Genomic DNA, 21,203 nt, shown 5'->3' with positions numbered 1-21,203 from the left:
CTACCCTGAATTTCCACTTGGTTCTGGAACAACCGTGCTGAGCAGAACAATCCCGATACAAAAATCACGTGTGACTTCCAAGTGCCCCGTGGGGTGGGACAGCACCCCTTTCCTCAGAGACCAGGATGCTGCAGTGAGGTCTCAGGCCAGCCCCCACACCTGACCACAGCCCGTGTTCCAGCCGGGACCGTGCACAGGGCCCGGACAGAGCAGGACTCAGACCGCTGGGCGAGGTGCACAGCGGACTCTGGGGAGGTCTCTGCGGGGAGATCTCTGCAGGAGCCCGTGGAGGCGTAGCTTCTTCCCGCCCTCCTTTACCAGCCCCTCCCCCCACTGCTTCCAGGGGACCTGCTTCCTCCTGCCCAGCTCGCCCCACGGCGCTGTGCACGCAGGAGGGCCGCCATGCGATTAGCTGTCGCACAGTGAAACGTGAGCGTCTGGTCACTGAGCTCACCCAGAGTGTCTGCCTCCGGAGATGCCTGACGACCCAAACCCGCTCTGTGCGGCACAGAGAACGGAGAAGCAGATGAGCAGGCCTGCCCTGTGGAGAGCCAGTGCTCCTGGGGCCCTTTCCAAAACGTCCCTGACTTTCTAAGCTACATCCTCCCAGCAGCCACTCTGCAAACTAATGCTGACGTACCAGGTCCAGTCATGCCTCAAGTTTCCATGGTAACGGCAGGTCTGAGGACGCCGATGGAGGTGTGCAGGGGCAGGAGGAGTCTAGCCTTCAGAGCACCTTCCCCAAACCAGATCTGAAGCCAAGGGTCCAAGACTCAACCAATTGTGAGCAGGAGCGGCAGGGCAGACCCGTGCCATCGCCGGGCCACAATTCTGGTTTTCCTCAGCCTGAGTTCCCTTCAGACGGAGTGGGAGGGGGAGGGGAATGCCACCCATCTCCAACAAACCTTCGTGTTGGTGGGGGGAGAAGAAACGAGTTGAGAATCAACAAACGGATCCGAAATTAGAACAAGAAAGCGGATGTTTCAGAAATAAAGACCCTACAGGATTCTGCATGCCCCTGTACTCCCTTCTCGGAGCCCGGAGGCACCAATTACTCTCAGTGTAAAAACAGCAAACACCAGCCCGGCCAGGGAAGCGGGACCCACAGCTTCACTGACAGGGGGTCTGCACCGGCTTCAAAGGCAGCGGCTCATTAAGAACGGCACCGCCATGGCAGTCAGCGCCGGGGGTCCGGACGGGAAACAGAACCGAGGTGAGCCTCGCCAACTCACACTGCGATTAAGGCCGCTTAGGGCACACCCCAACACTGTTTCTCTTCCGTACAAACACGAGGCCTTCCAAATGCCAGGAGCCATCATCCCCACCCGTCACTGTCACCAGCTCCTGGGCCCTCCCTGAGTGACACAGCAAACAGCACCCGCCCGCCCGTCACCAGCGCTGCCAGGACCTCTGCGCTCTGACAAGTGGACCTCCCCGACCACACACCTACAGGACGGGGGCCGCCCTGAGCCTCTTCACTTTCCTGGACGGCCAGAGGGGAGAAGCTGGAACCAGAGGACTAACTCAGGGTCACAAGCAGTCAGAACCGTGACCTCCTTTTTCTCAGCTGGTCCCTACTTGTGCCATTTCTCTGGTTTTCAGAAAGAACAGAAGTACCCGAGGGCACTGGGCCAAGCCTCTCATAAAGGCTGTTAGGAGCCAGCACAGAGTCCTATTAGGTTTAATTTCAAAATTGCTGCAGCACAATTACAGCCGACGGAAAGTGTGCTTTCCCTCCCGGACTCCTCTGCAGGGAATTCACTGCCTCACGCCCGGGCTCTGGCCTGGGCGGCCCGAGGTCCCAGCAGCACCACAGCGCTTCCTGGCAGACGTGGCCGCTCCCCCCCGCAGCCTTAGACACACACTGCCTTCCGACGATGCTGCCACCACTCACAAGGTCCTCAGGCATCCGGCCGTGTGGCTGTCTAGAAAAGTAAAAGTAAAACCCTGCGGTAGTTCAGCATCTACCACAGCGTGGTTAAACCAACGGAAAGAAACAAACCCAGAACTCTAACCGTGCAGTGAGAGAGAAATTCCTACTGCAAGGGGAAGGCAGAAATGACGGAAGAAAATGCTGACTTTTCCTTTAAAAGGCACTAAAAACTCCCATCATCCACATGACCTCTGAATTGGGGCACTTCTTCACTTGTGATCACACCCAAGTGACTCTTAAACGACTGTCTTCAAAGGTGACACCGTGAAACACCACTGCCACCGAGACTTGTACTAGGGCCTTCCTGAAGGTGCGCCGCCAGCTGCAGACCCTGAAGGAGGGAGGAGACGCATGCCCTCCGTCCACTGCAAACGAGGGAACGAAGCACAGTGAAGGGAGGTGTCGCAGGCCACTCCGCAGGTGTCAACCCCCCCCCACACACACACCAATCTCCGCTGGCCCACTCCGGGGCGCACACACCGCACCTCCTATGTTGAAGGGGGCTGACAAGAACTGCGTGGTCTGGAGGAAGGAGAAGATAGAAGGGGAGGAGGGTAGTTTTATAGCGCCTGGGAAAGAGCTGTACTTTCAGGAAACATGAAATCTTGAAGGAGAAAATGAAACCCCAGCGGGCGCAGGTCCCAGGAAGAAAGCACAGGCTGTGAAATAACAGCTCTCCTTCTCCCCAAACCCCCCCGCCTACCCCCCCCCCCCCACCGGGTCCATGCTCATCACGATTTTCGGCTCTAGCTATCTTCCGGCCGAGCTAGTCTCCCTGTTCCTTAGCAAAGCCCTGACAACGTGCGGCCCCAGCCGGTGGCTCCGCTGCTTGGAGTGTCGTCCCCATAGGCCAAGGCTGCAGGTTGATCCCTGGTCAGAGCTCTTACAAGAACCAACCCACTAATGCGTAAACAAGTGAACAGATCGACGTTTCTCTCTCTTTCTCTAAAAATCAACATATTTTTTAAAAAGAAATGAAAACTTGCAGAACTGTAAAAACATCAGTTGTCAAATCACTAAGCCCCTCCCGCCCCACCGGCAGGGGCGGCACAGGTCCCAGCGGCATCGCCTACCTTCGCCTCGTCGTTGATGTCCCAGGTGAAGGAGATGGCGTTGTAGGCGATCTCCTCGATGTTGCTGATGGTGTTGAAGCTCTCTTTGTAGTCGGCTACGAGTGACAGAGGGAATGGCCTTTGTGATCTCTCAGTCCCCGTGAGGGCAGGCGCGGTGAGATCCATGTTTCACATGATCCCCTCGGGTCCCTTACATTAACACTTTGTTGAGTTGACAGAAGTTTAAAAAACGAAGAAAGGTAGTTTCTGTAACTGAGCAGGCTTAGAGGCCTTTATCTCACTGTGTAAGAGGAGGCTCCATGGGCCACAAATGGGTAAACCACTGGCCCCGTCACAAAACCATCCCGAGCCCCGAGGAGGACCCGGTTCCTTTCAAACGGACAGAGAGCATCACCAGAGGCCAACAACGGGAGCGCACTAAATTAGGGGCCGGCATACGGTACAGACTGAAAACGTGGCACACGGCAGGAAGGGCGGGTTTTCGCGCAGGGACTGCACTCTGGATGGGCTCTGCCGGAGAGGCTCTCTGGGCCCGTGCACAGGCAGGGAGCCCGGCGCAGGCAGGTCAGTGCTGCCTTTACCTGGGCACCGCCTCTCCCTCTCCCTCACCACCACCCCCAGGTGGTCAGACCCTGCCAAGCTGTGCCCTCGGACACCTGCGACCAGAAGGCGGGCACCTGTGTGAGCTGCTCTGCCGGCCGGGCCCGGGGCCACGCGGAAAGCTGCAGGGGCCCCGGCCCCCAGAAGGAAGCACTGTGAGGAGCACGGGTTCCAGGAGGCGAGGACAGCTCTGGAACGGGCCAGTCGCTGGCACACACATTCCCACACGTTCGGCAGGAAGCTGGTCACTGCCAACAATAACTGAGGGGGTCTGGCCGCTGTGCCGGGGAACCAGGCGCTCGGAGCTACGTACCGATGTCAATGCACCTCTGCTTGGCCGTGTGCTGCCGCGAGTGCCAGTACTTCCAGTGCCTCAGCTGGTCCTCCCTGGTCTTGTCCTCGGCGAACACCACCATGATCACGCTCTGGGAGAGAGCACTCATTTCAGCGGGACGGTGCCTCCGGGTCAGGGTCCACAGGAGAGGCTCCGCGCTGCCGCCTGAGACCTGGACCTGCCCCAGGCCTGGCCGCGGGAAGCGCCGAGAGCTGGCCCCGGGGACTCACCCGCACTTTGCTGATGGGGTGGTGGATCCCCTCGTTGCTGCTCACTTCCTTCAGGGTGACGGGGTAGAACTGGCCTTTGTTCAGGTAGGTCATGGTGCTGTCCCCCGGCTTCTGGCGGAGCGACTTGGAGGCTTCCAGCGTGTACTCGAAGTTGTTCCTGAAGAAGAGAACCGCCGGGCTGGGACCGCTCCCTGGGAAGCGCCTCCAGCTCTAGCTCCGTCTCGAAGCGCGGCAGCGTGGACGTATGAAAGGTGGCCCCTCAGACACGTCCTATGACCGTGTCCTATGACCCAGAGCAGCTTTCCCCACGATAAGCCTACTCTGAGCTACACAGAAAGCCTCGTTCCACCCACTGGGACTGGAGGCCGTGGGAATTCCACGAGGGATGCTCTCAGGGAGAAGCTGGGAGGCTGAGAATATTCCAGATGCTCAGACGCGGAAAGGGCCCTGGAAAGAAGCCTCAGAGACAGCTGTCCTGCAGCTCCTTGCCAGCAGAGGCCCAGCAGGTGGCCGGGGCCCGTTCGCTTCGCTCCGCACAGAGCTTTCCGGCTGTTCCTGCTGCGGCTGGACGGGCCTCAGAGGGCACGCCACGGTACTCTGCATTTCCCGTGGCCTTCGAGCCCATCCCCAGAGCCCCTGCAGTTGGCTCATCACCTGCCTCGGCCTTGGTTGGCAAATCACACCCATGTCTAGGAATAAAGTGAACCTGTCTTTGTAAATAAGATGTAAACTGTGTGGAAGACAGGCACGCCCTAGGGTTCGAGCCATCGGCAGCTGCCTGTGCGCGGCGGTGGCAGCGGCAGAGCCGGGTCTTGCGACAGGCCGCCCGGAAGGCCCGGGGCGCTGGCTCTCTGATCCCCAGGTCAGCCTGCCCCGGCCTAGGCCCGGGAGCCCTGTGTGTCTGAGGCTCCTGCCCCGAGGCAGGCCTTTACAGGAAGTCTCACTTCCCATCAAACCCTAGACTTTACTTTATTATTTTTTAAAAATCCCAGACTTTTAAATACAAAAATTTTAACATCAAAATACACACACGTAAAAAATACATAAAGCAAAACTATAAAATAAAATCATAAACTCTTTCAGAAAAATCTGAAGGTGGTGCCATATGTTCATACTAACTTGGGAAATAAATATCCATGAGTGCGAGGTACCCTGGGGGAGGTTTAGAGAGGCATCGGGTCAGAAAAAGCTGGCTTGTGCGTGTCATCCCCAGCGAGGGAGCGAGGCTAACTGAGAAGTGGAAGCCTTAGCCCCGGGGTCATCCCACTCTTAGGAACGAGGCACCTCAGCTCTAGCTGACGTCCCCCCCACCCCCCCTCACAGCTCCACGGACCCGTCCCAGAGGAACCCCAGGGAGGAGAAGCAAGACACCAAGAAGGGGGCGTGGCCGCAGCGCGGGCTCCCACGGAAAGCGCAGCCCCGTCCACAGCAGAGAGAGGCACCCTGCCCGGAACAGCAGCGAGCACGGAGAAAGCCCGCGAAAGCCACCTCCGATTTTCCAAGATCGAGTGATCAAAACAGAAACGTCGCAAAAGCCGAAAGTTAAATCAAATGAAAAGACAACTATTACCCAGAAACACTGTCAAAAACAAAGTCCTCTGAGTTCATGCCGGGCATCCGCAGACTGAGGTCCGAGGGGAAGAAAACCTGCAACATCAAGGGGATGGCCACAGCTGTCACCGGCTCCAGGCTGCCGGGGGCCAGCGTCGGGGATGGCGCAAGAGCCCGTGGCTTACGGCAACCCACTACTGGTTCAACATTCGTTTGGAAACCTAGTTTTACCTCTACGAAGACTTAAAAAAGACAATTAAAAAGAAAGCAGCCATTGCACATGCCACCCAATTAAGTGAAAACCATCTGAGTGAGTAACCCAAGTGCTTCGCCGATTCCCTTCCGCCTTTCTTCCCACACAGCCTATCCTGTTCAAGTTCAAGAGCCTGCAACCAATGTCTCATAACCGTCAGGAGTCAGCGCCGTCGTGGCACCACGATCAGACAGGATGTCAAGTTCACACAGGGCTGGGGGGACCTTCTCAGGAGCGTTACTCCTCCACTCCCATCTCCGTGAGCAGAGACACCCCCCCCCCCCCCAACGCCCTGGCCCACCATGCAATCCAGCTCCAAACACCTTCAGTGCTAACTTCTACCGGAGGCCATGCTCACCCTCCACCAGAGAAGCATTTGCAGCTCGTTTGTAAATCTCACTCAGCACACCGCCTCCCTGCCAATACCGCCAGCCCAGCAGCACCGAACCACAAACACACGATAAACCGTTTTACACGGAGACCAGCTGCAGGAGCTGGCTCTGGCCTAGAACAAAAGCCAGAAACACGCTGGGGATCTCTCTGCTGTTGATGAAAAACTGCGTCTGGGGTTTCTCCTTCTCCTTCTCCAGCAAATCACGGTGCTGACATCGTAATTGTTAACTCAGCTGCTGGTAAGATTAGCCATGCGCCCTGATGAGAATGTCTGGTTTTATAGGTTTAGTTTACAAATTACAGCCAGGGGCCTTTTCTCTTAAAAAAAAAAAAAAAAAAAAATCCCAAACACTTTTGTTCCTAATCCACGCACTCCAGGCTGAGTTTCAGGCTTACGTAACAAGGAAGAGGCGGAACCCGATACTTAGACAACCGCGGCCCCTCGGGAAGATGCGGTACCTCCTGCACGCCCTCCTTGAAGGGCTCTGAGAAAGTCGAGTCTGGCGTCCGCCTCTGAGCATTGGGGGGCTGGGCCGCGGAGCTGAACTGGTCCGCGCTGAGGTTCCGGTCGAAAACCACCACCCGCTCGGTGGGCTCGGGGTGGTACACCGCCGGAGGGACCCCCACCGCGAAGCCGTGCGGCTGGGCTTCCGTCTTGATGGAGTGGGTAGGCATGGTTGCTATGGAGACGGTGACTGTTGTGTCTGGAACTGTTAGGTGGCCTCTCTTGTCGATGCCCAGTTGGTTGCCGTGGGGAAGCACGATGTTGAAGGGCACGTTTTTCAGAACTTGCACTCTGTTCTCTCCGGCAGAAACGAGGGGCTGCTCGGTCACATTTGGCATGCTGTTCCTTAAGAAAGCAAAAGCTGTTTCACTGCCAATCCAGTACTTCCACCATTTTTATTACTTATTTACTCATTCATTCACTCATTCATTTAAAATCCTCACCGGAGGATATGTTTGTGTTGTTGTTTTCTGTTTTGTTTTTAAATATATTTTTATTGACTTCAGAGAAGAAGGGAGAGTGCTAGAGAGATAAGAAATATCAACGAGGAGCTGAAACCGGTTTGGCTCAGTGGATAGAGCGTCAGCCTGCAGACTAAAAGATCCCAGGTTCGATTCCGGTCAAGGGCATGTACTTGGTTGCAGGCACATCTCCAGTAGGGAGTGTGCAAGAGGCAGCTGATCGATGATTCTCTCTCATCGATGTTTCTAACTCTCTATCCCTCTCTCTTTCTCTCTGTAAAAATCAATAAAATATATATATATTTTTAAAAGAAATATTAATGATGAGAGAGTCATTGATTGGCTGCCTCCTGCACCCTCCTACTGGGGATCTAGCCTGCAACCCAGGCAAGTGCCCTGACCAGGAATTGAACCCTGACCTCCTGGTTCTTGGGTCAAGGCTCAATCACTGAGCCACACTGGTATGTTTTTATTGATTTTAGAGACAGAGAGGAAGAAAAAGAGAGAAAAAAACAACACACTGATGTAAGAGAGAAACATCGATTGGTTGCCTTGCATACACCCACCAATGTATATCTTCCTCTCTGAAATAAAAAATGTTAAAAAAAAAAAAAAAAGTTGAAGAAGCCAAAAGTAGATTAAACAAGAGGAATTATGTTGTAACTGTTCCCACATAAAGGTACATGTGGGTTTATAGTATTTCTCTATTTTTGCTGTTTGAAAATTCCCATAATAAAAAGTAAAAATAAAAGCCATAAGCCCTTTGCCAAGGGGTAATTATGAAGACTAAACAGCAACATGGAACATACTAAGTACAAGAACGCTTATACCAACCCCTATCTGTGACTACAACCCGACCACATAAAATATGCACACAGACCCAAAGGGTAAACACAGACGCTGTCAGCATAGTGGGTTCTGAGTGGCTATTCTTTCTCTAAAAATGTCCTATTCCTTATTACTAACTAGAGGCCCAGTGCACAAAAATTCGTGTACTTGGTGGAGGGGGGGTTTCCTCAGCCTAGGCTGCACCATCTCGCAGTCCGGGAGCCCTCAGGGGATGTCTGACTGACAGCTTAGGCCCGCTCTCTGTGGAAGGCGACCGGGTGGGCCAATTAGGGGACGGCACTGGCCAGCGAGCGTCTGGCCCCATCCCCATCACCCTGCCACTGCCACTGCCACCAGCCTCCCTCTGCGGGAGGCGACCGGGTGGGGACAGGGTGGGCCAATTAGGGGATGGTGAGTGGTTGGCCCTGCCCCACCTTCCATAACCCCACCACTGTCACTGGTCACCGCTGTCTCACCACCCCATCACCGTCTCCTCCCTCTGCCTGCTGGCACATGCCTTGGCTGGCCTGGCCACACCTGCTTGCCAGCCCAGCCCCCCACGGACTGGTTATTCCACCATTCGGTCAATTTGCATATTATGCTTTTATTATATAGAATACAACACAGGGCAGTTTTTCATGTTTTAAAATTTTTAAGCTTCACCAGAGGATATTTTTCTATTGATTTTAAGAGAGTGGAAGAGAGAAAGAGACAGAGAGAGAAATGTCGATGCAAGAGAGACACATCAATTGGTTGCCTCCCACACATGCCCCAACCAGGACTGGGGATGGAGCCTGCAACCGAGGTATGTGCCTTTGATCAGAATTGAACCAGGGACTCTCCAATCCACAGGCTGACCCTCTACCCACTGAGCCACACTGGCTAGGGCAAACACAGGGCAATTTTAAAGGTACATTTAAATTTTTTTATGGCTATAACATCAAGCCTTAATTTAGTTTTCTGTAAGTTTTAACCTAAAATATTAAAAAATTAAAAAAATTAAAAAATTAAAAAAAAAAAACTTCAAGAGGAGTTTGGAATACAGTCGCATTTACTTTATTAAGTTTTGCTTAGGCAGTTGTTCAAGATCGTTGGTGCTCTGTTTTCCTAATGGACCCCTCCCCCCTTACTGCTGTAAGCCACATCCTTCCCAGAGAATATCCAAGACAAATAAGCAGGCACTTATGTTAGCACTGACACACGCCTCTGGAGGCGGAGAAAGGCCCTGCCTCCCCAGGACCGGTCACTTGCAGGGCGACGATCACACGGTGAGAGGCCGGCCGTCAGAACCCACACGCCCGTCTCTCCACTGGCACCTGTTCGCCTGAACAGACCCCCCCACACACACACTGTCACAGACACTGCATTTCTCGAGAATTGCCGGTGCTCCCTGCACACTCACCTTTTGCTGTGCTCGGCCTCGGGGTGCTCCACGTCGTTCTTGGCGGCGGATGACCGCCTCTCTCGCGGCACCTGAGGCAGTGACACACGTGACACAGTTCAGTCCTCACTCCGCCAAGTGCAGGCCCAGCCCCGAACCCCAGGCACCAGGGGCAGAACGAGCAGCGCCTGCCCCCAGAGCTGCCCGCCTCACCGCGTGGATGTGCAAAAGCCAGCGCTCAGCTGCCAGACAGACCCAGTCACACATCGGCTGCCCGAGTGTGCGTTTCCCCCTGAGGAGGAGCACCGCTGGCCTGGTCTACCCACTGATCCACATAACAAAACAGACAGGAAGCTCCTGGACACACTGGGCTCTTTCAGCGTTCTCGCTGCTCTTCACTGCTACTCCTTCCAGATCGAAGGTCAAGCCAAAGGGATCGGTCACTCAGCCGTGCCTCCGAGAGCCGAAGGCTGGCTTCGAGTGGCCAGCTTAGATACTGGGGGATTATCACGGTCCATTAGAAAAGGACAAATCTAACCCAGTTTGCTCTATTCTTTCTGTTGTTGTTGTTGTTGTTAGTCCTCATTGATTAATTTCCCATTGATTTTTAGGGAGAATGGAGGAGAGAGGGGAAGACAGAAACATCGATGTGAGAGAAACACATCGATTGGTTGCCTCCTGTACGCGCCCTGACCAGGGCCCGGGTTGGGGAGGAGCCTGCAACCAAGGTCCTTGACCGGAATCAAACCCAGGACCCTTTGGTCCGCAGGCTGATGCTCTATCCACTGAGCCAAACCGGCCAGGGCTCTTTTTTTGATTCTACTCTTCCTTGCATAGGCGTTGAAAGCAGGCAAACATTCCTGGGAGTACTGCAGACATCAACCCAACTGAGCCTTCCTCCCAATGTGCACTCCAGTGGCTAAGAGGTTTGAAACGTATTTTAGCCTTGAAGGAAAAAAAATGTATTGTCTCCTGTGTTAATAACGTGCTTTTAAAGCATTACCAAAGTTGTTATGTAAGAATGACTGATGGTTATACTTTAAAAAATGAAACATATAAGTCAGTTCATTTAAAAACAAACAAACAGCCCTGACCGGTTTGGCTCAGTGGATAGAGAGTCGGCCTGCGGACTGAAAGGTCCCGGGTTCAATTCCTGTCAAGGGCATGTACCTTGGTTTCGGGCACATCCCCAGTGGGGGTGTGTGCAGGAGGCAGCTGATTGATGTTTCTCTCTCACTGATGTCTCTATCCCTCTCCCTTCATCTCTGTAAAAAATCAATAAAGTATATTAAAAAAAAAACAAAAAAACAAAGAGCCCTACCTGTCATGAGCAGTGTGGCGCAGAGCACTACGAAGATGGTCTCCCTTAATGCGCAGACACAAAAGCTTATCTCCTCCTCCTCAGATGTAAAATACGCTTAGGGCCCTTTATTTCACACACACACACACACACACACACACACACGACCTCTGCCTCTAGTATCCTGGCATCAGTCTTCCCGGCACGCTCAGAAGTCTCAGTTATAAACATGTAACTTCAAATTCCTAATGAGCACTTAGGAGCTTACGGCTTTACACTGACTGAGTCAGTGAAACAAGCCATCCAGAGAGCAGATGACGTAATAAGTTCCACTCCAAGGGAGCCTGTAGTGGCTGCTGCCCGGACAAGGGTTTCTCCAGCATCACTAGTTACTACGCAAGCTCCATTCACAGTCAGAGAACAAGATGCGACCTCATGCTGAAGCACAGCACGGTGACCACGTGACCTCCTGCCAAACAATCACGACATCTTCATGTAGGCCCCACCCTCATTTTGATAACCACGCTGTCTTCTCGGCTTTCCCTCTGCATCCCTTGTGTTCGGGAAAGGAAACTGGGCCGGAAGGTACCAGAAGGCAGGCAACTGGTCAATCCAGGGGAAAGCAGGAAGGAGCGAATGCCCCTGGTTTTTTTGAAGCTTTCTATGGGTCTGGAAGTTTTCAAAACAAAACGATGGCGAAACGGAAGTGCCATCAGCAGCCGCACCGAGTAGTACCTGCTATTGGCCAGAAAGAAACACCGCCAATGAACCGGCGAGCACAGCGCGTCCCCCGGGAGACGGCAGGCACACCGAAGAGGATCGCTTTGGCACACACCAGCCCGGGCCTGGAACCCTGGCCCCAGCACACGCGAGCGTGTGACCTGAGAGCTCCCGGAAACTGGGTGATACACTGCAAGGATTCTGGAGGTATGGGGAGCGACACACACAGTGTGAGCACGTCCAGAGCGACACACACAGTGTGAGCACGTCCAGAGCGACACACACAGTGTGAGCACGTCCAGAGCAACACACACAGTGTGAGCACGTCCAGAGCAACACACACAGTGTGAGCACGTCCGGCAGAGTCCAGGGGACCCGTGAGAGGCAGGAGGACGGCTAGGGCAGGAGGGGACACAAAGCGATGGTGCCACCCGCCGGCGTGGCTTAGGGGTTGAACATCAACCTAAGAACCAGGAGGCCGTGGTTCACACAGGGCACAGGCCCGGGTTGCAGGCTCGATCCCCAGTGTGGAGCCGATCCATGATTCTCTCTCATCATAGATGTTTCTCTCTCCCTTTTCCTCTCCCTTCCTCTCTGAAATCAATACAAATGTATTTAAATAATAATAATAATAAATAAATAAAACAGAACAGGGGTGTCATGTATGTGAACACCGTGTGAAACGCCAGCCAGAGGACAGGCTGTTTAATCAAGATGCATCCAAATCTCTAGAAACAGGAAACAAAATCTATCCTGACCCGAGAACTAGGAAGTCCAAGACTAGCAAATGTAGTTGGTTTTCCCTGAGCCCTACAACCAGACCAAATCCAATCACAGGCTTACTCCACAACCTCCTTTCGGGAAAAGGAAATGGCCTGATGACGGTGGAATGAACCCTGCCGCCCTGACAGCTCCAAGAACCGCCTCCAGCCAACGGTCGGGAACCCCACCACCTTCCTTCACGCGGCTTCCCCTTCAGAGAGAGCGGGGCAGCTGGCCACCCTCCCGTCTGAAAAGCAGCCCTTTGATTCCAGGACTGGCGATGCTCGGCTTTGAACCGGAGTGATTCAAAGCACTCATTAAACCATTTATGGTCACCACAGAAGCAACTCGCAGGACATCCTCCAGCAAATTACTGTTTTAATGCCGCGGAGCCCGGCGCCCGGCGCGGGCTAGGGGTGCGGGGCAGGTGCCCGGCGCGGGCTGGGGTGCGGGCTGGGGTGCGGGCCGGCGCACGGACCTTGTAGTAGTCGTAGAGCAGGCCCAGCGCCGCCGCGCTGTCCTCGTCGCCGTTGATGCTCATCATGGCCTTGGTTGCTGCCGTGAGAGGGTTCTCCAGGAAGGACTTCCAGGCCTCGTCCTCGCTGGTGTAGGAGCGCCGAGGGGGGTACAGGGCTTCATTCTGAAGAACCAACACCGGCCGTTTGCTTCGGGGAAATTAAGAAAACAAACATGTGTACATGTTTCTACTGCAAGGCATCCTAAGCTAGTTTTTAAAGAACCACACAACCAATCCATTGATGTCGCAATAAAAGAGTCCATTGTTTCGTCAACAGCCCAATAAAATGAATTAAGACAAGACCAGAAGCCCGGCCTGGGCGTGGCTCGGTTGTGGAGAGCTGACCTATGAATCCAGGAGGTCCCGGTTCGATTCTGATCGGGACACAGGCCTGGGTTTCGGGCTTGATTCCCAGTGTGGGGTGTGCAGGAAGCAGCTGATCAATGACTCTCTCTCTCTCTCTCTCACTGATGTTTCTCTCTCTCCCTTCCTCTCTGAAATCAATAGTGTGTGTGTGTGTGTGTGTGTGTGTGTGTGTATAAAACAAAACCAGAAGACAGCCCACTTAGTTGCAGGCCGATGGGTCACCCAGGAAGATGGAAGATATGTGGGCAGCCAGGGAAGCTGCAGCTAGCCCACACATGGAACCCAGGACGTAGACACTACTTGGCAGGGGAGAAAGATACTCCAGGAAAATCCAGGCTATTCAAACACTTCATATACGCAAAAACCAAGGACACCAAGCGAGGCCAAACTGTTGATTCTGTGCAGAAACGCAATCAGGCCGAGCCCTCTTACAGAGAACATGTACGGCTCAGGCATCATGCTGCAACACGTTACTCCCGCGCTCCCCTCTGAGGCCGTGCCTTACAAACTCCTGCGCCAAGGAGAGAGGAGGGGGCGGGAAGAAGGGATCCTCCGATGATCCTCCGGGGGTGTGAGAAGGAATATTCCCCTGCTTACGGTGGCCTGAGCAGGAATGTGCCAAAGGGGGCTGTAAATCAACACGCAGGCACAATTTTCTGGCCTGGGAGCTAACTGTTTATCTTGGAGATAAACGCATAAGAATCTACAACCATCCACGAAGCCACTAAACAGAAAGGTTTCTAAGCAAACGGGGGGGGGGAAATCTGGTTTTAAAATTTTTATACCATTTTTTCCACACGGGGCGAGATCTGTTTCATTTTAACCCTGTAGTCGGGTGGGAAAATAACCCAGAGAAAAACCAACGTGGGTCTTAGTGAACTCTTACAGAAGATTTGATTTAAGAGATTAAAGCAAACAGGACTGATTTAAAAAACTTGAAACGCAAACAGTCTCAGTTTGGCACTATTGAATAAATCAATAAAGACAAGAAGCAGAACACTCACTCCAGCCAGGAGAAGTGTGTTTAAGGGAAAAACAATGTTTGAATGTTCAGAACTACTCTGACCGATCACTATTCTGACAGGCAAACTTGGGTTCTCATTGCGACACACCGATGAAATACGTGCACTGCCTAGAGGTGACCTCCCTCCTCTAAAAGTGAATGCAGAGAGAGATTATCTTCTCAGGCAATCAACAGGGCTTGGCAACCACCCAGGCCCTTTAAAAACAGATACGGATTTTTAAAACAGGAAAACACCTTTGAAAGGGGGGGGGGGGGGGGGTTGTGTAGGGAATCCGACAACTTAATTTATCCCCAGTCAAAAGTAAGTCTTATTTCAAAGCCGATGTGTTTCCGCATGCCTGGGCACACAGTCACGGGCGCTGATACTTGGTAGGAAAAGAAGTCTTGAGGTGGGGTGCTATCTTAACCCAAAACGAACCCCAGCGGCCGTTTGGGAAAGAGAGGAAGAGGAAGCAGCATTGGAAGCGGGGGCCTTCCCCGGGCCGCCAGGAGCGGAGCACGCCGGCCGCCGGGAACCAGGGGGCCGGGATGAAGGCGGCGTTCCGGCTAAGCTGTTATTAATAGTGCTAATAGCTGCTCCCAGCGGATTGTGACAGCGCTTGGCTCATCCCAGTCCCATAAAGCGAGTTTTTCAGCTTCCCTTCTCCCACGCCTCCCCGCCGGGTGGAAGCAACAGAAAACCCAGCAGTTTTTGCGAATCGTCTCAGGGCCAGAAGGCCGGCTTTGGAAATGTGCCTCATTAATCGTATGTGTTAAGAAATAACCACGAACCCGCCGCCTCTGTCCGCTTTCTCAGGGGACACGCCATTGCCAGTCCTCAGGGCTCCTCCCCCCCCCCCCCCCCCCCGGCCCCCCCCCTCCCCCGCCTTGGGGGTGTCCTCTCCTCGGTCACCCCGCCAAGACTTCCGGGGGTGACTTCCAGGGATCCTCCAGAAAAACCAGAACACCCAAGTGCATAGGCTACAAGCAAAGATCAGGATCCATTCCGCACGTAAACATCGAACCTACGCCTCCAGGAAAGCAGCACCCTATACCCTGATTTGGCTTGGTGCGGTTCTCATAAATACATATTTTTAAAATTTGGAACCATTCTATGTTTACAGAAAAGCTGCTAAGAAAACACAGAGCTGCCCCTCACCCCGTGTCCCCTCCCCGGGGCCGCTCAGGTGGCCACCGCCTTCCGCGGTCAGAATCCGCCTTAATCACAGGCTCCGAGAGGCCGTCCGTCAGTCCGTCCATCCGCCCGGTGCCTGCAGCGCGTCCCCCCGACGGCGCCGAGGGCTCTGGCGCGGGGAGGGCTGCGGGGACCCGGCCGTGCGGGCGGCGCGTCCCCCTCGGGTCCTCACTGCCGGAGGAGGACGGCGGGCCCGCGGCCGCCCTGCGCGCACCTCCCGTGGCGTCTCCCCGGCGGCGCCGCGACCGGAGCGGCGGGCTCACCGGAGCCTCCGCCTGTGCAGCCGCCGGCGGGCGCGTCGCCGGGGCTCCGCGGGCTCCGCGGGGCAGAGGCCCCGAGGGCGGCCCGCTGGGCCGGGGAGCAGAGGGGGCGCCAGTGGGTGGTCCCCTCAGACGAGGCCGCTGAGGCGGGGGAGGGGGGCGGAGGGGACCCCGGAGTCCAGTCTCCACGGCCAGGGCCCCCAGGGGCTCCGGCGGGACCATGGCGCCGCGGGCGGAGGAGAAGCCGGAGCCGGCCGCGCGCCCCCCCGCTGCCCCCCGCCCGCCGCCTCGCTGCCGGCCTCAGCGCGGGGCCTCGGCGCGGGCCCGGAGCAGGTGCGGGCGGACGGCGGACCGCGGGCGGCGGCGGCGCGGCGCTCACTCACTTGTCGTACTCCTGTGTCATCGCGCTCCTCGCCGCGGCGGGCCGCCCAACTGGACTTTCGGGTTCGGACGGTACAGCCGACCCGGGGGGAGGCGGCGGCGGGTCCGGAGCGGCAGCCCCGACGGGTTGGGTTCGCTTTTCTCGCTCTGAGCGGGGCCGCGCCGGCCGCGCGCCTGGGAGCCGGGGGCGGGGCTTCATGGCGGGGCGGGGCTTCGGGGCGGGGCTTCGGGGCCCGGGCGGCGGCGGCGCCTCCTGATTGGCCGGCGCGCGGGGCGCCCGGACGGGGCCGACCCGGCGGAGCCCTGAGGGGGCGGCGCGCGGGGCCTCCCGCCCGGGACGTCCCGCCTCGCGCGCACCTGCCGCCCCGCGGCCGCCTCCGCGCGCCCACCCGGGGGCCGGGCCCGGGCGCCGCCTTCCCGGGCGCGGGGCGCTCTGCCTCCGCCGCCCTCCCGCCCACGCCCTCGCCGCCGGCGGCCGCGCCCGCCCGGCGCCCGCCGCTGCCGGCCCGTCACCGCCCGGTTCGCGTCCCCTCGCTCAGGCCCTCCGGCTTGGCGCCCCGGAGCACCACGTCGCCCCCCTGGCCTGCCCGCCGCCCGCGCCCGGCTCCCGGCCCCTGCGCGCCCGTCGCACGTGGCCCCCGTGGCAGCCCCCGGACCCTCCACGGCCTCCTGGCCGGTTCCCCTCGGGTGGAGGCGGTGGGCCCCCGCGGCGTGGTCTCCCTGAGCCGCCGGGTCCCGTGTCTGCCCTTCCCCTCTCCTGGGCCCCCCTCACTGCGGGACCCGCCAGGCTCCCACTTCCAACCTCTGCCTACCCCCCTGAGCCCTCGGGGTCCCCTGGCCTCAGCTCCCCCCGCCTGCAGGCCCCTCCCTCCAGTGCTCCTTCCTCCATCCATCGTCCCACCGTCCATCCATACATCCATCATCCGTCCATCCATCATCTATCCATCTATCCATCGTCCATCCATCCATCCATGGTTCATCCATCCATCCATTGTCTATCCATCCATCGGTCCTGCCCCCTCGCCTCCAGCAGCCCTGGTGCAGTCTCTCCCTCACCACCTCCCCCAGCCCAGCTGTCTTTCCTGAGGGTGAGGCCTGCCCATCCATCCAACAGACATTTATTGTGAGGCCGATGCCAGGCACTGAGCTAGATGCTGGGGTGCCAGCGAAAGGACAAACCCGTGCCTTCCTCCAGCACCCCCCGCGGGAGCAGACCCAGAGTGATAATAATAAGAGGATCCTGTGGTGTGTTAGCAAGTGGCGCGTGCATACAGCAGAGCAGGCAGCGGAGGGCAGCGGTGGAGTCGGGGGTAGGCCTGAGGGAGAGAAGCCTTCAAGGGGGGGAGGGTCCAGGGGGAAGCACAGCTTTGCAGAAGGTGGGGCCACGGACAGCAGGGACCAGCATGGCTGCAGGGGCAGAGCACAGGATAAAGGGCGGTAGGCCTCTGTATGGCCTTGGGTTTTTGCTGAGAGGTAGGGGCGCATTGAAGGGTTTGGATTCAGGCAGGGGTGTGGTCTCACGTGTGTCTTTTTATATATTTTTATTGATCAGAGAGGAAGGAAGAGGGAGAGAGAGAGATACATCAGTGATGAGAGAATCATGGATCAGCTGCCTCCTGCACGCCCCACACTGGGGATGGAGCCCACCACCTGGGCACGTGCTCCTGACCGGAATCGAACCCAGGACCCTTCAGTCCACAGGCCGATGCTCTATCCACCTAGCCCAACCGGCTAGGGCTCACTCGTCTCTTTAAATAACGTGGGGGCTGGGCGGTGGGGCACAGAGGTGGGAGCAGGGAAACCCCCAGCCTGGGTGTGAAGGAGGGGTGAGAGAGGTCAGCTTCCGGTCCAGCTGAAGGCAGCACCGGCAGACACCCTGACATTGGGTGTGGGGTGTGAGGAAGACAAGGGAGTCTGGGACCACGGCGAGGGGTTCTGCTGGCAGCAGGGGGTGCGTGGCCGTCGGGGAGATGGGAAGGCTGCAGGCGTGGGTCTCGGGAGGTGGGGGTTCCATTTGTGTATGAGCTCGGGGTATCTTAGTAGAAATCCAAGGGCTGCCTCCCCAGACAGTGGGCTGTGATCGGAGGCCCGGGAAGAGGTCTGGGCTGCGGACACGGGAGGCGTCAGTGCAGAGACGGTGCTGGAAGCCTGCGACGGTGCGGAGAAAGCAGGACCAACGCCTCCAACGCAGGCTGCAGAGGGGCCGGCGGAGGAGGCTGAGGAGGAGGAGGAGGAGGAGGAGGAAGTGGAGAGGGGACCCAGCGGAGGAGGTGGAGGAGGTGGAGGGAGACCCGCCGCTGCAGGAGGAAAATGGGAGCCGAGAGAAGAAACGAGACCGGCGGGCGGTGTGGTCGGAGGGTCACATGCTGCCAGGGGACGAGGCTTTAGCCACACGGAGGCCACGGCCTTCATTCCGCTCCAGCGGCCGCTCCTCTGCTCCCGGCAGCTTCCTGCCCGGTGCTGGGCCCCGTGGGGCGCGGACACTCTGACTGCGCCCTCCTGCCATCCGCAGCTGCTGTCCCTCCGCCTGGACAGTCCCCGGAGCACGGAGCCTATTCTTCCTGATCCTCTGCGTCTGGTTTAAATACATGACATTTTAAATGATCTGTTTTCAGAAAAACATTAAGTACATTTCCTTCTCCATCCGACCCCAACAGGTATTTCTAAATGTGTGTCCCAGTGAGAAGCCCTCCCCGTGCCCGGCTCCTGCCCCTTCCCCTCCCAGTGCCCTGGGCCCCGACACCACCGTGTTCCCCCAAACACATCTGGGGCTCTCAGGCCCCCGGCCGGCACACCATCCCTTCCTCCCCTCCCTCCCACTCCCCCGTCTGCTCACCAGGCCCACCTCCATGCCTTCTCCCCCAGCGCCCGGCCTGCCATTCACCCAGGCGCTCTGCCTTTTGCTGACTCCGCTCTGCCTGAGTCTGAGGAGGCGCCTTGGAGTCCGTCAGACCTGGGTTCGAATCTCAGCCCGCCCGATTTTACACTGAGCCTCTGCCCCTCTGCCAGGCCTGAGGGCTCTTCCCCACGAGGAAACCTGTGCCCGCTTCGTGGTGCTGAGAGAAGGCAGTGGCGCCCACAGTGCCGGGCACCACGACACTCCGCCATGGCCATCCTCCGCGGAGAAGAGGGGCGCAGGGGCCCTGGCCAGTTCCTCCAGGGCTGGTGGGGTGGCCGGGTGACCGAACCCTAACCTGGCCAGCCCCTCGGCCGCTCCCCGGTGAAACAGCGGCCTCCGAGGGCCCTGACGTGGCTCCGCACAATGGCCAGCCTGCACGCCTGACATCCGACGGCCCGGCCCGCCCGCCCCGTCTGTCAGCGCCGAGAGCCGGCCATCGGGAGGGACGGGCATGGAGGGGACAGGGTGGCGTCCCCGCCCTCCTCGCAGCTCTGTGACTCAAGGAGCCACTCAACGTCTGAGCCGGTGTCCTCGGCGGGGACTGTGGAGTCACGACCCCTCTCGCCCACAGGGTGGCGGGTTTGGTTTTGTCCCTGGAGGTGCCTCGAACAGCGCCGGGCCCGCTGGGACTCCATCAGAGTGAAACGTCTCACTGCCGTGTTTTCTCACAGCGGGGGCCGACGCCGCGTCTCCTCCCAAGAAACCGCTCACAGCCTGGCACGGACACACGCGTGTGACAGGGCCGTGGTCGGCAAACTGCGACTTGCAGCTCTTTGGCCCTGGCAGTGTGGCTCTCCCACACAACACCACGGCCTGGGCGAGTCTGTGTTGAGGAAGTGGCCTTAGAAGAAGTTTAAGTTTAAAAAACGTGGCTCTCCGAAGAAATGTCAGTCGTCGTCCTGTTGATGTTTGGCTCTGTGGACGGAGGAGTTTGCCGGCCGCTGTTACAGAGGACCAGTCCTTTTTATTCAGGAAGTAATGACACAGTCTTCCTCGGGCAGAGTTCCCTGTGCAAAGTGCTCCCGTGCCTGAGCTCAGTGGATTCTTAACCCACCCCTTTGAGCCCGGCCGGGGTGGCTCCCTGGTTGAGCGCCGCCCTATGAACCGGGAGGTCACGTTTGATTCTGAGTCAGGGCACAGGCCGGGGTGTGGGCTCCATCCCCAGTGTGGGGCGTGCAGGAGGCAGCCGATCCATGATTCTCTCATCAGATGTTTCTCTCTCCTTCTCCCTCTCTGAAATTAATAAAAAATACGTTTTGAAAATAAAATAATGTCCATTTAAAACGGCTGAGCTGTTGCCCCCACTTTGTAGGTGGGAAACCAGCCAGGAGGGTAAGTCCCTCCCCAAACCCGCCTTTCATCGCAGCGGCCCTTCCCCGGCGGCTTTCCCTGGCTTTTCCGGTGCTGTGGGCCTCGCTCTGCCCGTGCGGAGGGGCTGCCGCTGCTGAGCACTGTCCGAGAAAAGCTGGCAGGCAGGTTCGAGGCAGTGGCAAATCCGGAGAACTCTGTTAACATGTAGCTCGAGGACCAGGCCAAGCACACAAAGTGCCTCTTAGTGCGTGCCCGCTCCTTGGTGCGTGCCCGCTCCTTTCCAGCAGAGCACACCTCCCGCCCGCTCTCCCTGACAGGCCCGGGGTGGCCGCACTCTCCCGCAGGCTGCGGGGAGCGGACGGGAACCAGTCCGTGGCTACAGAGCGTGTGGGAACTGCTGCCCATGCTGGTTATCTTGGTGAGTTCTGTTTCTCGCCAAGGTCACCCGTGTCTTAGCCGCCGGATCTCCCGCCCAGCCCTCGGGGGTACGTGTGCAGGGCTGAATCCCGGCTGTCTGACCGGAGGCCGAGCCCCGGGGGCGGGTGCGCTCCGGTGCTTGGGGAGGAGGCGGGGGGGTGGAGGAGAGGGCGCTGCGGCAGGGTCCGGAGGGATGGGCTCTCCGGAGAAGGGGAGGCCGTCTCCAACAGGGAACAGCCAAGGCCTTGAGGCTGAGACATCCCCCGTGGTCAGGAGCCCCTTGCTGGTTGAGGGAGCAGGCAAGGAAGGCGACACTAGTCTAATGGAACCCCCCACCCCACTCTACTCCACCCCTACCTACTCCCACCCCACCCCACCCACCCCCGCCCACCAAGCCATCGGCTGTAGGCAGCAGGGGCGAGGACTGGGAGTGAAGACTGGGCGCCTCCCCGCCTCCCCCCGTCAGCAGATCTATTTGGGGCCACCTGGGAGAGGCAGGGCAGGGTCTTAGGAGGGAGAGGCTCTCGCAG

The 21,203-nt window shown here is 57.6% G+C and overlaps 1 protein-coding gene across 1 annotated transcript in view; it reads right to left on the bottom strand.

Annotated features, from left to right (window-relative positions):
- GRHL1 (grainyhead like transcription factor 1) overlaps positions 1-16,216 on the bottom strand; it is a 32,887-nt gene extending 16,671 nt beyond the window's left edge. Inside the window, exons 1-8 of the mRNA XM_084900087.1 lie at positions 16,049-16,216; positions 12,803-12,989; positions 9,564-9,634; positions 6,827-7,217; positions 5,741-5,817; positions 4,171-4,327; positions 3,920-4,031; positions 3,007-3,101 (exon numbers count right to left, since the gene is read on the bottom strand). Coding sequence (XP_084756213.1) covers positions 3,007-3,101; positions 3,920-4,031; positions 4,171-4,327; positions 5,741-5,817; positions 6,827-7,217; positions 9,564-9,634; positions 12,803-12,989; positions 16,049-16,068 — 1,110 coding nt within the window. The 5' untranslated portion in view covers positions 16,069-16,216. The remainder of the gene's footprint in view (positions 1-3,006; positions 3,102-3,919; positions 4,032-4,170; positions 4,328-5,740; positions 5,818-6,826; positions 7,218-9,563; positions 9,635-12,802; positions 12,990-16,048) is intronic.
- Between the last annotated feature and the right edge of the window lie 4,987 nt (positions 16,217-21,203).

This window comes from Pipistrellus hanaki (genome assembly GCF_964339955.1).
Source record: "Pipistrellus hanaki genome assembly, chromosome: 12".
Taxonomy (NCBI): domain Eukaryota; kingdom Metazoa; phylum Chordata; class Mammalia; order Chiroptera; family Vespertilionidae; genus Pipistrellus; species Pipistrellus hanaki.
This window is presented reverse-complemented; position numbering and strand designations above follow the sequence as displayed.